The sequence below is a fragment of the Triticum urartu genome, chromosome 2 (genome assembly GCF_003073215.2).
Source record: "Triticum urartu cultivar G1812 chromosome 2, Tu2.1, whole genome shotgun sequence".
Classification (NCBI taxonomy): Eukaryota; Viridiplantae; Streptophyta; class Magnoliopsida; order Poales; family Poaceae; genus Triticum; species Triticum urartu.
The window spans coordinates 129528600-129546949 of record NC_053023.1 but is presented as its reverse complement, the minus strand read 5'-3'; the positions used below and the strand labels follow the sequence as shown (position 1 = coordinate 129546949).

Here is an 18350-nt window from a genome sequence, read left to right as displayed (position 1 = left end):
AATTTGTCGTGTATTTTACTTTGAAGTTGCCACATAGTTTGCACGGGATGCAAAAATCAAAAAGTCAGTTTGCACGGCAGCTGATGCCGCATGAAACATCTGCCACATAAACAGAGTGCAGATAATGGCAAAAAACCATACCATGTGAAAAAAAGTGCAAACAGGGAAGGAGTACTCACATATTTTTTCAGTGTGAGCTTGAATTGACCGTGTTGAGCAAAATTCTTCCTCGGGATTTTGTGGTGGAAGTCACCATCCCATATTTTGCAGGTCACACTGTAATGCATGATTGTTTTGTCGGGACACATATCCATATGCTTGTTGATGTAGTTAATCCCGCATGCAACTACATTCTTCGACATTTTACCATTTGGCCTCACGGACTCGGCAAGATCACCCAGGGCGACGTACGTCGCTTCGCATTGAATGACCTTGGTTCTGTCCAAACATGAGCTGTATGAAAATGATATAACATGAAAGAATCATGTTTACTAAGTAAAAAAGGATGAACTAAAACGTAAGCGGATCATATATAGAAAGTAGAAAAAAATATGAATGGTAGAAAGAGCAAAGCAAAATTTGGTCATTACGCTTTCAGCTCCTTCATATGCTTGCTGCTGGCCCTCGCATTTCCAAATCGCTTGACAATATCGTACAGCTGGGTCTGTTCCTTTGTGGCCCTGACTTCGGGCTCGTAGTCTTCCGCGGGAGGTGGGTGAACTACCCTCTGCTGCCTCACAGAACCAGGGGTGGCACTCCTAATGATATCCTCAGATACCGTATCTGCAGGCACATTGGAACTTGATTGCCCCCGACCTCGTGAGGACCTCCTCTGTAATGCTGCCTCCTCGATCCTACAGTAAGCTTCATCAAGTGACGGTGAAATCTCCTCAGGGGTGCCTGCAAGGATCAAAAAAGTGGGTTAGGATACCTGGAAAACAAAACAAATGGAATGTGAAAAAGATAGGGGGCTTGATGTGAAATGTAGGTACAAAAAGTAGGGAGTTGCCATGTGGAGGCAAATCCAGTTGCCATGTGTAGTGCACTGTAGTTACCATGTGACAGCAACTCCAGTTGCCATGTTGTGTCAACTCTAGTTGTCATGTTTTTGCTGAATGGAAAATGCAGCATGGAAACAAAAATACAGGTGACATGGTGCAGCAAATCCAGTTGCCATGCGTATTGCACTGTAGTTGCCATGTGACAACAACTACAGTTGCCATGTTGAATCAACTTCAGTTGCCATGTGATTACCGAATGTAAAATGCAGCATGGCAACAAAAAAATGTAGGTGACATGGTGCAGCAAATCCAGTTGCCATGTCATCACATAACAGTTGTCATCACAAGTGAGAAACCCAAAAAAATGCTTGGGGCAAAAGTCAGACTACACAAATGTATACAAGAAAATGATAAGCACATAAGAAAATGTACCTTGGACGATCGGCTCTGCGAACTTGACAGCCTTCCTACCCTCAACCATTGGCTGCGCCATCATTGCGGGCGTGCCTCCCGAAAAGCAAAGGCAACTGGCATAGGATCTGGCACCACTGGTTGATCTTGACTGATGCCAAGGCTGAAGCTCGGTGGGGTGAAGGCCATTGGGTGCCTCTCATGCCTACTGGCCGGACCACGAACAACTTGCGGGGCAGAATCCAAGGGCGAAAGATCAACAAACATATCTGAATCGGCCGCTACAGAATGATCGGGCTTATTTGTAGGGCGGGGCATGTTGTCAGCGGTATCAGCCGCAACTTCCTTGACAATCTTCTTGTTTGGGCTGTAGGGGACACCAACATTGACTGGGAGCCTGGAAGTGCGCAGATTTAAGCTAGGGATTTCCACTGCGGGTAAAGGCGCAGTCTGCTCCGGACGTTCACCTGCGTCACTCGTGCCCGGCTTGACACCTGCATCAGTTGCGCTCCGGTCTTCCGGTTTCTCCATCACATTGCTTTTGGCAGGTGGCGGGAACAGTGTGGACGCAGGAACATAACCAGACTCATCTCTGCTGCTCCTAGCTATAGCTGGTGCGTTGGGTATGTCTGTTGATTGCTTGCGGGGGCTACGACGCCTCAGTGGAAGACCAGCACGCGAAATAGTCGCCTTAGCGGTATCTACACCGACAGGAGCTGGACTGTTGTGCCAAGACTCTCACCTGTAGATGGCACATCATTATGAACTACCGCCTCAGCCACTTCTGTCGTGGACACATGAGTGCCACCACGCACGCGCTTGGAATCAGTGTCAGATGAGCGGGAATCTTCCTTGCTTAGGTTGGTCTTGGGAGCGTCCACTTCAACGCTTGCTGATGGGGTGACATGGCTCACAGCAGCATCCTTCATTGCTAGAAGAGTTGGCAATATTTCAGCTGTCCTGGCAGACACCGACTCGTCACTCCCCGATGTACGGATGCCTGTTGTTCTAACCTGCACATCTGCAACCGGCGGAGATGGTCGGCCACTTGCGTCAGAGTTAGTGGGAACAGTTGACGATGCAGCAGCAGTTTTGTCGACTGGCGCCTCATGAACATCTGAGTTGCTCCCTGTTGACAACTTTGAATGAAGGCGTTCGAGTGGGTCCCTAATGATATGCTTGGCCCCGCGTGAAGTAGTCTTCTTCACCCTGCAAAAAAGAAAAGCACGTGAAAAAGGTATTAAAAATGAACAAAAAATATTTGCCATGATATAAAATCTAAAAAAAATGAAAAATAGGTGAAAAAGCTAATAGTTGCCATGTAAGGGGAATATGAGTTGCCATGTGGCATAGTTAGCAGTTGCTATGCAAATCCAGCAAGAGTTGCCATGCTAGCCAACTTGAAGAATGATAAAAATGTCTGATCTACCAGGAATGCAATTTCAAAACTAGGTATGGGATGAGCACACTAGCCAATGGAAAGATGGCAGTTGCCATGTAGGTACAATAAGAGTTGCCATTTGGCCTAGATAGCAGTTGCCATGTAAAAACAAGCAGGAATTGCCATGCAGTTAAAAAGAAAGGAAATCATTTGAAAAAACAGCAGTTGCCCATGTGGGGACAATGACAGAAGCCCATGTGGCAAGCTGAACGGATGCATTAAAAAATCAAAAAATATAGCACTACGTCAATGAAAGCACATGGAAAACCTACTTCTTGACTGGCTTTCTCAGGTCTGGCAGCACGACAGGATCCCCGGTATTGGACATCGTCGTACGAGGAGATGACCTGGTGGAAGGGGTGTCACCAGCAATGGGGGCACCTTTGTTCAACCGAGCAGAAACACGGATTGGCGTTGGTGCCTGTTTCTTCGTAACTGCTCGTCCACCAGCTGTCGCCTCCCTGCATGTATAAGATGGAGGAAACAAGAGGTGGCAATTGTCAGACAGCAAACTTGTTGCCGCGCTTAGTAAAAACAAATGCAAAAAGGGATCAGTCTGTTCCAAAAATGTAGATAGAACAAAAAACTAAAAATAAAGTCGAACCTCCTCCTAGCAGCTACGGGATCGGTCCTAGACCTCTTGCCAGGAGAACCCTGCGCAACATCCTCTGGAGCCCTCCCCCTCTTTGATGGCAACACCCCCTCTCCTCTCGCAGCCGTATGTTCTTTGACTTTCTCCGGTGGGAGGACATCTCATGCATCCTTGCCCTTCTTACCACCTGCACGAACTTCAACATGTTCATCATCATCGGTGTCCTGTTGCACGTTCTCCATGTCATCGTCATCATCCTTTCTGAGACCAGCGTCTCCATCTAGTTCATCTTGTGTGTCAGCAAGCTCTTGGGAACTGTTGTAGTCATACCGGCCACGGCAACCAGTTGGCCGATGTGTCAGTTCTGGGACAAATGTAGTGAACTGCCTCGCAACCGCGTCGCTGTCGGAGCCATTAAGGGACGTCCACCCCTCGACCAACTTCCCGAGCAAGTCGGTCATTCCGGATGCAAACTGCCCAATTAGATGCTCAACAGGTGCCCTCGCCTGTGCACGAAACAAGAAGCAACAGTAACCAACCATATTGTGACGCCCGGATAATTAGGCTACAGTAATCCCACGTTAACGATGCCACGTCACTTTGATTACTGTTAGTAATCTCGCGTTAGTTCGAAACCGATTCAAATTCAAAATCAAAATCAACCAGAGAATAAAAGTTTTCAAATATTAAAACTAAAATGTTCGGAGTGAACCAAATATTGCATAGATAATTATGGGGGAAAACCACACATGTATAAAATGTTTAAATACTATGAGATGAATAAAACAGTAGTAAAAATGATAATTTGAATAACTTTTATAATTAATAAAATGTCAAACTAAGTTATTTGGGGTCTAGACTTTTTGTGACTATGGACTAGGTTGTAATACTAATTTAGATACTAAGTGTATGTTTTACTAAAATAAAATGCAACTACAATAAAGCAGGAAAGAATAAATAAAAGGAAAAGAAAATACAAAAGAGAAAAACTAAACTAACAAGAAAAAAAAACAGTAAGCCCCCCCCCCCCCCCCCGCTGGGCCAAGTGGCCCAGCTGGCCTTCGCCGTCCGAAATGGCCGGCCCAACTGGCCCAGCCGGCCACGCCTTATCCTCACCCCCCCCCCCCCTCCACCGACACCCCCCATCCTCTCCCGCAAAATATCCCCTCCCCTCCTCTCTCCCGATCTGGATCGGGATCGAGAGGAGGCCACCGACGCGCCTCGCCGTCGCTGTTGGCCTCCGCCGCCCGGAGCGCCTCTTCCTCGCCGGCCTGCTTCGCCCTCCTCCACCGGACTGCCTCCCACTCCGCCCGTCGTCCCCGTCCTCCTCGAGCTCGAGCCCGCTGCCATTTCCCCCACGAACGCCGGTGAGGCTCCGGCCTCTCCCTCTCTCTATCTCCGTCCATGACTGCGCCCGACCACCATCGCCTCCGTCCCGCAACGCCTGGCCGCGCCCACCAGGGCCGCCGTCGTCTGGGGCCGCCCCTACTCCGGCGCCGTCCTCGCCCGGCCGTGCCACCGCGCCCGCTCTGCACTGTGGCTCACCGCTCGCGCCCCCCCCCCCGCCTGACTCTTCGCTGCCTGCGCCGTGCCGTCTGCTTCGCGCCGCGGCCGCCGCCCCACTGGTGACCACCGGCCTGCGCTGCGCCACTGCGCTGACCCCTTGTCGTGCCTGCTTGCTCCCCTCGCACCTCCCTCTCTCCGCGCCCAACGCGACCCTGCATGCGCCCCTGCCCTCCCGCGCGGCCGCCGTACTCGCCGTGGCCGCGCTCCGGCGACCACCCCGCCTCTGCAGCCTCGCCTGCAACCCCCTGTTGGCTCGGGTGTGCGGGCACCCGGCGCCCGCCCCGTATACACTGCCCAGAACCCGCTATGGACTCCCCTGGTCACAGACACGGGGGCCCCACCCCATAGAACGTTTAATAAAAAAAGATTAAGATTAAAAATAATATGTAAAATAAATAAAATAAATAAATAGATAATAATAATTTAATTAATTAATTAATTAAGGAATTAATTAAGTTAAGTAATCATGTTTAATTAATCTAATTAACTAGTTAGTTTAACTAAATAGTAATTAGTTTAACTAAGACCTAATTAACCTAAACAGAGTATGACAGGTGGGTCCCACTGGACCCACATGTCAGTTTGACCCAGTCAACTCTGTGACTGCTGACGTCAGCAGGACATCATGCTGATGTCATTAATTCATTTTTAAATTAATTTAAATAATTAATTAAATACCAGAAATTAATAAAATCTTTAGAAAATCATATCTTTTAATCCGTAATTCGGATGAAAATACTTTATACATGAAAGTTGCTCAGAACGACGAGACGAACCCGGATACGCAGCCCGTTCGTCCGCCACGCATCCCTAACCTATCAAACTCGCAACTTTCCCCCTCCGGCTCCTCTGCCCGAAAACGCGAAACACCGGGGATACTTTCACGGATGTCATCCCCCTTCACCGGTATCACCTACTACCGCGTTAGGGCACCTCTAACGCCGTTACTTGTCTTGTCATGCATCGTTATGCATCTGTTTGCATTATATTCATTGTTTCTTCCCCCTCTTCTTCCGCTAGACACCGAGACCGACGACGCTACTGGTGCCCCGACCGACTACGCTGTTGACGACCCCTCTCTCTTGCCAGAGCAACCAGGCAAGCCCCCCCTTTGATCACCAGATATCGCCTACTCTTCTCTATACTGCTTGCATTAGAGTAGTGTAGCATGTTACTGCTTTCCGTTATTCCTATCCTGATGCATAGCCTATCCTTGCTACTACTGTTGTTACCATTACCTGCTATCCTACTGCTTAGTATAGGATGCTAGTTTTTCATCAGTGGCCCTACATCCTTGTCCGTCTGCCATGCTATACTATCGGGCCGTGATCACTCGAGAGTTGATCACGGGTATATACTATATACTTTATACATGATACATGTGGTGACTAAAGACGGGTCGGCTTGAGGAGCACCCGCGAGTGGATCTTTGGGGCGGAGCGACAGGGCAGGTTCCGACCACCTAGGAGAGAGGTGGGCCTGGCCCTGGTCGACGTTCGCGGATACTTAACACGCTTAACGAGATCTGGGTATTTGATCTGAGTTTGGCCATTTGGTCTATACGCACTAACCATCTACGCGGGAGTAGTTATGGGTATCCCGGCATCATGGTATCAGCTGAAGCCTTCGTGACGTCAGCGACTGAGTGGCGCGCGCCGGATTGGAACGTAAGCCTGCTCTTGTATTAAGGGGGCTAGTTCTGCTTCCGGCCGCGTACGCAACGTGCAGGTGTGCTAAAGGCGATGGGCCCAGACCCCTGTGCGCTTAGGTTTAGACCGGCGTGCTGACCTCTCTGTTGGTCTAGGTGGGGCTGCGACGTGTTGATCTTCCGAGGCCGGGCATGACCCAGGAAAGTGTGTCCGGCCAAATGGGATCGAGCGTGTTGGGGTATGTGGTGCACCCCTGCAGGGAAGTTAATCTATTCGAATAGCCGTGATCTTCGGTAACAGGACGACTTGGAGTTGTACCTTGACCTTATGACAACTAGAACCGGATACTTAATAAAACACACCCTTCCAAGTGCCAGATACAACCGGTGATCGCTCTCTCACAGGGCGACGAGGGGAGGATCATCGGTTAGGATTATGCTATGCGATGATACTTGGAGGACTTCAGTCTACTCTCTTCTACATGCTGCAAGACGGAGGCTGCCAGAAGCGTAGTCTTTGAAAGGACTAGCTATCCCCCTCTTATTCCGGCTTTCTGCAGTTCAGTCCACATATGATACCCTTATTCCATTTGATACCAATGCATACATATGTAGTATAGTTCCTTGCTTGCGAGTACTTTGGATGAGTACTCACGGTTGCTTTCTCCTTCTTTCCCTCTATCCCTTCTACCTGGTTGTCGCAACCAGATGTTGGAGCCCAGGAGCCAGACGCCACCGTCGACGACGACTCCTACTACACCGGAGGTGCCTACTACTACGTGATGCCCGCCGACGATGACCAGGAGTAGTTAGGAGGATCCCAGGCAGGAGGCCTGCGCCTCTTTCGATCTGTATCCCAGTTTGTGCTAGCCTTCTTAAGGCAAACTTGTTTAACTTATGTCTGTACTCAGATATTGTTGCTTCCGCTGACTCGTCTATGATCGAGCTCTTGTATTCGAGCCCTCGAGGCCCCTGGCTTGTAATATGATGCTTGTATGACTTATTTTATTTGTAGAGTTGTGTTGTGATATCTTCCCGTGAGTCCCTGATCTTGATCGTACACGTTTGCGTGTATGATTAGTGTACGATTAAATTGGGGGCGTCACAATATTACAGTCACTAGCACGACATCAAAAATAATGCAAGGCAACCATATATATATGTCTTTGATTACCTTAGTAGAGCAAGACGGAGCTGAGTGCACGTCCATCCACTTTCCAAAGTTTTGAGGCCCCCCAAACACGCTGTAGTCTATAGCATGCTTGGCTATCAGCTGGAAAAAACAAAAAAATAGCTAGGATGTAAGAGAGAGAATGATGAACACTGACTAGCAGTTCATGTGTTGCAAAATAAAAACAAAAAAAGAAGACGCGAATATAAGTTTCAGCACGAATGATAGAGTTGCCATGTGGATTGAGACATGGATACCATACTCAGACAACCATGGCTAACAAAGGTAGTAATCTCTTGTTAACCACAAACGGTTGCCACACAACGATATGTTATGCCGCAAAAAATTGTAAGAATGCCGTGTAGAGAAAGAAACCAGAACTAACCTGCAGTCCATGCAGAAATAGCAAACTTGTGCGTAGGCGGCGGGCCTCCTGTCCCAATGAAATCCATGGTGGACAGATCAAGACAGTCGACATACATGAGCTGATGTACAACAATTTTAAAAAGAAAGAAATATCAGTTGCAATCATGGTATTTTGCGAAAAACAGGATAATATATATGTTCCTACGATCATCAAGTTGAAGTGCATGAAAAAGAGAGAAAGAACAAGTTGCCATCTATATGTGCTAGTTGCCATCATAGTGTGATGGCAGTTGCCATATTGTCATGATGGCAGTTGTCATATTGTCATGATGGCAATTGCCATATTTTCATTATGGCAGTTGCCATCTTGTTATGATCAGGTTGCCATGCATGAATAAAAGGTGTTAAAAAGAGTGTTCACATAAAGGACTGGTAAAAAAATACCCTTAAATGCAGTCGACAACCCTTTTGGTACATCTTGCTTGAGAATGCATCATGCAGGAAGTCGGCAATGAACTTACACCAATTCATGTTCTTCACATCTTTCAGTTTCGCCTGCACCGCACAAAATTTAGGACAACGAGTTGCCGCATAAGAAATCAAATGGAAAAAACATCAAAAAACACTGGTAGTGACTAGCTTGCACATGACATCGGAGCAAAAAAATTGAAGGAAAAATAATGTAGTAAAGATAGATCATTCACCAGGATGGGGAAGCATTTGTTGCTTGGGCGAAGAGAAGTGGTCGGCGCGAAAATAGCTGAGATGAGGTACATGAGTAGTTTCATCTTAAAAACCTCGCCATGGGTTGTCATGGCCTGCAGCGAATCTGCCAGTACAGACGTGTTCGACATGGATTCCAACCCAGGAAACAAACAGGGGAACAACATTTCCTCGATCTTGTTATCCTCATACGGGACTTTGATTTGTCCACGGGGCACACCCAAAGTGCAGAACACGGATTCCTTGTTCAACGGCAGTCTTCCACGTCCTGGAATCACAAATTCCCTGAAGGCGGGGTCGTAAATCTCACCAAGCCAGTCACATACAGGGTTGACTAGATTCGTGCACCGGACATTCATCATAGCCTGCATACCCATTTCAGCAGCAGCTCCCTTCTGATCGTCGGTAAATCTGTCAGTCAATGAAGTCAGTCGTTCCTGGGAGGCCCTGTTGCGAGTACATTTCTTCTTCTGCAAAAAACAGACAAATGATCAGTTGTTGCCATGTTTTCACTATCATGAAATTTTAGTTCATCACAGACGACTGCAAGCTCGAGGTGGCAACCAATAACATATGCAGGAGGAAGAGGGTGTGTGGACAGTTACCTCGTCGCCCTCTTTTCTCCGTCCAGTTGCCCGATTCCGCTGTGGTGGATCCATGAAATCATCATCATCGTTTTGATGATCGCCGCGAGCCATTATGCTGAGGTAAGAACAAACCAAATTGTCACGGTGGAAATGAAAATGCAGGAAGTAAGCAGTTGCCACCTAACAGAATGTCCTTGCCGCATGGGCTCGAGTGAAAAATGTCAAATAGTGAATGCAAAAATATCACATGAACACGCACGCACCCCCCTATGATTGTCGAAAACATAAATGTGGCAATTAAGCACATTGGTTACATTTGAAAAAAATGTACACATCGTAAATGCACTTAAAAACAAAAATGTTGAAGTTGCCATGTTAGCACAAGATAGTACGAAAAGAAAGTCACAAAATCCTCCACTGCAGAAACCTAAGATGTGGCAGCTCACACCCTGTCCTCATACAACAAATGACTTGCCATGTGTTTCAATGGCAAAAATGTGCTAGGTTGAAATTGCCATGTTAAAATGCAACACGGATATCACAAGTGTGTTCAGATATCACAAGCGATGAAAAACATCTAATGAACAACCTGAAAATTGCCACAGTGTGTTCAGATATCACAAGTCATCATGGCAGGAACACGAAAAATTGTGTCTGGCGTACAATGAATTTGCCACGTTATACTGACTGTAACATGGCAACAGACATGCTGTGTTCAGACAAAAACTTGCCACATGGAAAGCATATATATGGCATCTGACACAGTTGATGTGCAAATTAGTTGCCATGTTATGCACCCAATTTGCCACATTATCCTGTCTACAACATGGCAACAGCCACAGTGTGTTCATAGTCTATTGTCACAAGAATATACTATCCAGGTGGCAACATGCATAGTTGATGTGCAGATTAGTTGCCATCCAGTGCAATTGGTTACTGAAACTGCAGTGACTACCGATTTACTGCACTTTACCATTCCTACAGTATGGCAACTATCACAATCAGTCAGGAAAAATTAGTTGCCACATGGAAAAAGCATGTTTGTGGCAACTATGATAGTCATTCAGGAAATTAGTTGCCGCATGGAAAAGAATGTTTGTGGCAACTATCACAGTCATTTAAGAAATTAATTGCCGCATGGAAAAGCATGTTTGTGGCAACTATCACAGTCATTCAGAAAAATTAGTTGCCATACAGTCATGATAGTTACTCAAACCACCACGTTTGCCTTCATACTGCAGTTTTGAAAAACAACTAACTAGATCTAGGGTTCAATGGCAACTGTAATGACTTGAAATTCATCCCCAAAATTCTCCCCAAACTGATCGCAAATACCAATTCAAAGCAATGCGCAACTATCAGACCGGAAAACAACGGCCCAATCCCAAGGCACAACTAGTGTGTGTCTCCGGACAGGCAGAACCACACCGGCGAGACCGCCACCGCGGCGGCGACGAAACTGCCCAGTGCCACCGAAAACGGCAAGCATAGGACTCCGCCGCCGGCGTTGCCAAATCGTTTGAATCTCTACGAATCTCGAGCGAAGCATCGAACACCGAGGGAAGGGGAGAAAAATGCAGGCAAGGATTGTGAGAGTGGGAGCGAGCATTACCTTCAATCTGTAGGCGCTCCGGCGAGGCCGCTCCGGTCCGGCAAGCACCACAGACGGCCGCGAACTCCGTCGACTCTTCCGCCTCCGCCGTCGCCTTCTCCCCTCGTCTTCTCCATTCGTCTGAAATGCGAAGTGGGTTGTGCGAGTAACTATGGGGATGACTAAATGGAACCGTGAGGGGTAGGCGGGCGAAGTGCGCGACGTGTTTGACATCAACCACGGTCGGCGCATGGCGTGCGGGCGCATAGCAGTTCCACCGCACGCCCCTGAGTGGCAAACGCTGACCGCGCGGGGGGGGGGGGGGCAACCGACGTGCGGGCGAACTATGTCACACACCACACAGTCGCCTTGTCCTACGTGGCACAGAAAATCGGGCAGATTGTGCCAAGATTCGTGCATATAGTACTGGACGGTGATGGATGCGTGTGGTCGAGATGGTCAACGCCCACATGTGTGGGCGTTAAAATTTCCGAGAGAAAAACCTTGTCATCGCTAAACTGACGAGGATTGCATCTCTTTGGGAATGATGGACTCCTTGTGGAATTGTGATCGATCACGCAACTGGTCACCTTATCTGCCTGTGCCAACCTCTTCATGTGTGCTTCCAATTTTGACATGCCCATGCATGCTCCGTGAATGCCCACTACAGTAGGCCAACTCCAGGCGATCTGTTTGGTCCGCTTGTGTCCGTTTGAATCGGCACAATGCGCCGACCTAAACGTAAATCTTGTCCTCCCTGTGTTAGATGCATTTTTTCTCAAATTTAGGTCCGGTTTGCATTTTTTTTGCCTCCAGCCGCCCGACATCAACCCTATCCGCTGCCCACCATGGGTTTCTTCAAGCATGCCATGCGTGTTGTGGGGGCCCAACCAGTACATTTCTTTTCTTCCTCTTGCCCCCAACCGCCAGACAGGCCGACACCAACCCTAGCTGCCGCCTACCATGGATTTCTTCAAGCGCTCACAGGGTAAGCATGACCATGAGGCTGGCTCCTCGTCGGGCGCCGGTCGGCCAACTTCACCTTGGCTGGCACGCCAGCGCTCTACATCCCGGTCCACAGATGCCACTATTTTTTGGAGCATGGTGTGATGGGGCCATTGTCGGACGTCAACCTGCTGCACGGCTAGCACCTCAAATTCGACAGGGTTTTGGTGTTGGCGGTGCCACAATCAGACCATGCACGAACGCAGAGATCCGTCACCGCCGTGCTGACATGCGTGCGCTTGATTTCTACTGGTCAGAAATGGATAATTAATTCTTAATTAATTACAAGTCATTAACAAACGCGCCACAAATCTGAGATGTTGGATCTTGGCTGTTGCTGATTTGGGTGTGGGTTCGGCTCACGTCTCCCTCCACGACCGACTATAATATTGGAGGCGTCGACAACCCTAGCCGTCACCCAGATCAGATCGCATTTGTTCTACCTCCTCGTGCATTGTCCATAGTCGTTCCGCTCATTGTTTCTGCTTTCGACGATCCCATCCCGTCCATCGTGTGCACGACTGTATGGGAAAGCAGGCCTTCGGAACCCCGCCTTTTTGCGATCAATCACCAAAAAAGGGTGATTAGGTTTTTGGGAAGCGCCTCATACGCGACTACTCATCGTTGTTTGTCTTCGCCCACTACTTGGCATGCATCCTTGTCTCCTTCGACATCACCATGTCAACTGAAGCCGAGAAGAACGTTGCCGATAAAAAGGCCGCGGAGAACAATGTCGCCGCGGCCGACTAGACTACCGAAGGGTATAATCTTTTTTATCCCACTCCTGTTTGTTTATGTGTTAGCCGTACTAGTTGTTTACGGAGATGTTTCTACTATATGTCTAATACAAATATCAGTATGAGCTTAATGTTGTCTATGCCATGCTCATGATTTATTTTTGGATTAGTTCAATTGAAATTTTTTATTACATCATCTTCCCCCTTCCAAGCACTCGCTGCTAGTCCTGCAACCTCTGCTGTTCAGCCATGCGTGCTCGGGCTGTTAACGACACCATTGCCCGTATTGACGACTGTCAGATTGATTAATTTCCATCGATTTTGGAGAGTCTAAGAGGTTGCTTGGTTTCTAGCCACAGCTCATCTTGGGCAAGTTTGACCAAGTCAGGCGGGTGTTTAATTTTATCCATACCTATGACCTACGGCGAGAATAATTTTGAGTAGTAAGCCCTACATGTCATAGTCACAAAAGGTGTGACAAGATTCCCTAAAGCAAACCAAATTGTGGCTAAGAATTTGAGCAACACAAGTAAGGCAAGTGTGATGGCAAAGACAATCATGATCCAAACACTCCTAAGGTCAACTCCAATGTGCCAAACCCGTTTCATCCGCCCGCGTCTGTTTGGGTCCGTGCAGACATAGTACGCGGCCCAACACACAGATGCAAACAAATGGATGTTCGTTTTCTTGTTCGCTTGGACCCATTTATGGCCCAATTTTGGGCCGGGTTTGCGTCGGTGCGGACACGCAGCGGATGCTTGTGGCATCGTCCCCTGCCCATGTGGCACCATTTCCATTCCCACCATTTCTCTCCCAAACCCCTCCCGCCATGGGCAACACGTCCAACCCCGCCGCCGCCCCCTTCCCCGCCGGTCGTTCCCGTGGCGCCTCCCCATGATCTCAACGCCACTCATGAAGCTAGCCAGTCCACCGGGACACAAAAGGGCCGCTGGTGATCCCCACGGGAAACTTTTCGATGCCCGCAATCTACTTGATGGTATGCCAACCCCGATGCCGGACGACCCAATGTACTACAATGATTTCATGGAGGAGATGACCAGTGAGGGTGGCCTAGGGTATGATGCCGACGAGACTTATAGCAAAGACAGTCACGACCAAGACACCCACGACCACCAAGGTGAAGACACACAAGGCCAAGAAACTCAAAGACCAAGACAACCAAGGCTATTGCGGTGTCGACATTGAGGATGAACCATTGTTTCATGAGGAGCTATCTCATCAAGCCAATGCACAAAAAAACGGCGAGGCAGACCAAATAGGTTGGCCGGTTAGGCGCACTGCCTAGATTGACGCGGACAAAGGACGGGCGCTACCCATACAATCGATCCAAAAAGACAAAAAAAGAGATAAATTCCACGTTTCGTCGGCGCGTTGGAGTTGGCCTATGTGAACCACTGCGGAGAGTAGGACCCGGGTCAGATCTCCTAGGTTTGATCAGACGCCCCTGAACATCGTAGGGTTCAACGAACCACCCTGCCTACCCGCACCCGCTGCACCAGCGTTGTTGCCCCAGCGGACCAAATGAGTCGGCTGATTGGACGCACTGCTCAGATTGACACGGATAAAGAGCAGACACTACCCATACAACAGATTTAAAAGGACAAAAAAGATAAGATTCCTCGTTGGGTCGGCGCCTTAGAGTTGGCCTATAACTAAGTTAGTAAACCACTGGTTCTCAAAAAGAAAAAAGTTAGTAAACCACTGGGTAAGAGTAGGACCCGGGTCAATCCCCGAACCGTCCTAGGTTTTGATCTGACGTCCCCGAACCTCGTAGGGTTCAACGAACCACCCTGCCTACCCGCACACGCTGCACCAGCGCCAGAGGCCGCCAAGCAAAGCGCCCGCACCCCGCACGCGGCGGCGATGGCGGACGACGTCGCCCCGTGCACCGCATCCGGCTACCTCGACCCTTCTTACTGGTAGCTCACGAGTCCTTATCTATCACCCTCCTCCGAGCTCCAAACCGCGCATGGAGCAGCGGACTCACGCAGCTCGCCCGTGGCTTCGCAGGGACGAGCGGTTCGGGAAGGAGGAGCACTACGAGTGGTTCAAGGACTACTCCCACTTCCGCCACCTCCTCGCCCCGCTCCTCTCCCCCTCCCTCTCGGTTCATGCTCTCCGCGTCCCTTCCCCCAATTCTTCACATCACTTTCGTGGATCTTAATTCGCGAGTTCCTGAATTTGAACTGTACCGCGATTTGTCGCGCGTTCTGCATTTCTGCGCAGGTTCTGGAGGTCGGCTGCGGCAATTCGCGGCTCGGGGAGGAGCTCTTGCGGGAGGGCGTCACCGGCGGCGTCACCTGCATCGACCTCTCGCCGGTCGCCGTCCAGAGGATGCGCGACAGACTGGCGGAGCAGGGCACCAGTGGTCAGTTCACCAGTTTGGCCGGGAATGTACTTTCTGCATGTTCGTTACCGCCAACGTTTGGCCGTTTGAGTGAGAAATTGCGTTCTGCTTCGTGAAGGTGTGGATGTGGTGGTGGCTGACATGCTTGACCTTCCATTCGAGAGCGACAGCTTCGACCTTGTGATCGAGAAAGGGACCATGGTATGGGTGTTGCGGACTTTGATGCCTCCTCTGTTCCAACCTATCAATATTTTGTGCTATCATTTTTTCTAAGATATGTTATGCTTAATGTTAATTGCAACTCGAAAGAACAAACATATTAACCAACAAAGGTTGTGATTGCATATTAGTACTGTGTATTGAAACACTGAATTTTTTTCTGGTTACACCTTCAAAATGAAGACTTGGTTTGCATTGCTGAACTGTGCTGTGGTGAACTCAGGGCCTCTTTGATTCGCAGGATTGTAAAAACGTAGGAATAGGAAAATTCAGGAATGGAATGTCATGTCCATTTAAATCCTACACGATTTGGGTTTGTTTGATTGCGTCACAGGAAAAAACATAGGAAATTTTCCAAGAGGCTGGAGTGGATGTCATTGTACAGTCTGCTGAGGAAAATGTCCGAAGAAATAGGAAAAAGTTGTTTAGTCAAACGATAAAATACGCAAAAGCTTGTTAGGCCAACAAGATTATTGTAATCCGCCTCAATGCCAAATGCAGCCGAAGTGTGCGCAGATACTGTCTTTGCTAATAGTGTACTGCTCTTGCTATATTAGCAACATGATTCTATACGGTTGGCATATTATCAAGATTGTCAAGATATATAGTACCAGTGGTTTGTGATAGCATTACTGGGCGTTTTAGTGGAAATGCACAATTGCATCTATTACAGAATTTCAGAAGATGACCCTGGGAGCTATTTACAGTACTGTGTTACTACTATCCTCATCTGAATGACCATTCAGTCATTCACATATATAAAGCTGCGGAAGACAGGCTCATGTGTGCCGAAGTCCAGTATAAACGTACTCCCTCCGTAAAGAAATATAAGAGTAAAGTAGTGATCTAAACGCTCTTATATTTCTTTACAGAGGGAGTAGTTACTAACTATGTTAAAAGTTTGTTTGTGTGGTTGTCAAATGCGATAGATATACAAGTTGTTTAACACAACACAGTGACCAATGAAGTGGTTGCATTTGCATGTTATCTTGATAATTACCTAACAAATTTTCTTTTAGGATAGCTGCACAACCAGTGAATAGGAGTCAATTCGAACAATCAAGATACTTAACTCAGCACCTTAAAAAATACTCAGAAAGATGCACTATGTCTGTTGAGCTATCCTCACCTCTGTTCTTTCATAGCATCCAAACTTGTGATTCGTCATCTTGTGATTAGATTATTAGATACTGCCTATACACTTATATACAGAAATATCCTTTGACAGGATGTGTTGTTTGTGGACAGTGGTGATCCATGGAACCCCAATCCTACAACAGTGGATAATGTAACCAAAATGCTTGAAGGTATCCACAAGGTTTTGAAGCCAGATGGCAAATTTGTATCAATTACCTTTGGACAGGTTTGGGAGATCCAATTGTCTGAATCCCTCTTTCATGCGCTTCATTTGTCATCGCTTTTGTATTTCAGACGTGTTTCTTTGCATGTCCCAATGATATCCTCTTTCTGGGTTTGTGGGTATGTTATTTGTGCACTGTACATAAGTACTTCATCTGTTCCGAATTAAAAGATGTATTAACTTTTTTCTGAACTGGATGTATATAGACGCGCTTTAGTGTGTTTGCTCACACATTTTAGTCCGTATGTAGTCCATATTGAAATATCCAAAGCATCTTATAATTTGAAATGGAGGTGGTACTAAATAAGGATATACCTTTTGTTTAGCAATATCACACAATGGTTATGAACTTGATATATATAAAGAATTAAAGATTGTCTTTAATTAGTAATCATGAAGAGAAGAGCAAGTGGGACTGGTCATGAACTGTGATTTATTTGTTTAGCAGCTTTACTTCTTTTTCTAAAATTTCTACTTTCTATTTGGCAGCCACACTTCCGTCGTCGATTTTTTGAAGCACCTGAGTTTACATGGTCTGTCGAGTGGAACACCTTTGGCGATGGCTTCCATTATTTCTTCTACACCCTTCAGAAGGTTTAATGTTTGCGAAGCATTTGGTTTTCATTTGAGCCCTTTACTTTTTCCTTGTAATTGTGATGCCACTAAATAAGTTTCTGCATTGCTCTGTTACATCTCGACTCTACGTGACTATGAATTTCCTTGCAAAAACCCTTACTCCTCATCTTGTTCTTTCTTAAATCTCTTAGGGCAAGAGGTCACCAGAGTCCAACGGTCACCAAGTTACATTACCTGCTGCTCCAAGCTTCAATATGCTCCATGAAGAGCTCGAAAGCGAGGATTACATATTCCGCACAAATGTTGATGAGTTATAAGCAGTAACTCAATAAGTGAGTGTGCCGGTTCGGAGGTTTTGATGCTACGCAATACGCATGAAGGGGCTGACCGCTAAGCAACCCAGCGAGTGATGCTTTTACATGCCTTGTTGTGTGGTGATGTATCATTGCGGCCCAGCAGGCTAGGGATCTTTCTACCATCAGAATTGACAATATACACCTGTTCCCAATGTTAACCTTCTTGCGTTATTTCAGATTATGAAAAAGGACCTTCAGTTATCTTTAGTGTTGACTCCAGATGACATAGAGATAATTGTTTTCCCTTATTCTTCTCATTTCCAGGACATCTGCTTGTATAGCCAGTTCAAATTACAGCAGTGACAAGAGAACGTTAAACAGTAATTCGGTAAAAGAAATTGAACAGTAATTTTTTTTAGGGGGGTGAACAGTAACTGAGGTAACTGCATCACTTTGGTTGCCCGCCTTCATCTGGCCGTTGGCTGTCCTCGCCTCATTTGATCTGGTACGGTGCGTGATATGATCCCCGTTGGTTCTGGACTGAAGGCATAGGATTAAGAAGGCTAAGTTTGCATTGGAAAGTAGGCAAAAGAAACCCTAGTTTATCTGTAATTCAGTAGTGAGGTGCATATCCATTCGACTACTCCAATTGCGCTTGAAGATGATGCCAATAGTAGTTTCACGGTGTATAA

The 18350-nt window shown here is 47.4% G+C and overlaps 1 protein-coding gene across 1 annotated transcript; it reads left to right on the top strand.

Moving 5' to 3' along the window:
• The first annotated feature begins 14605 nt into the window (after positions 1-14605).
• LOC125536331 (EEF1A lysine methyltransferase 4) lies at positions 14606-17975 on the top strand. Its single transcript, XM_048699529.1, has 7 exons — positions 14606-14779; positions 14871-14967; positions 15087-15228; positions 15326-15408; positions 16655-16789; positions 17276-17380; positions 17554-17975. The coding sequence occupies exons 1-7, from the start codon at positions 14724-14726 to the stop codon at positions 17677-17679; spliced, it is 744 nt and encodes a 247-aa protein (XP_048555486.1). The 5' UTR covers positions 14606-14723; the 3' UTR covers positions 17680-17975.
• Positions 17976-18350: the final 375 nt, after the last annotated feature.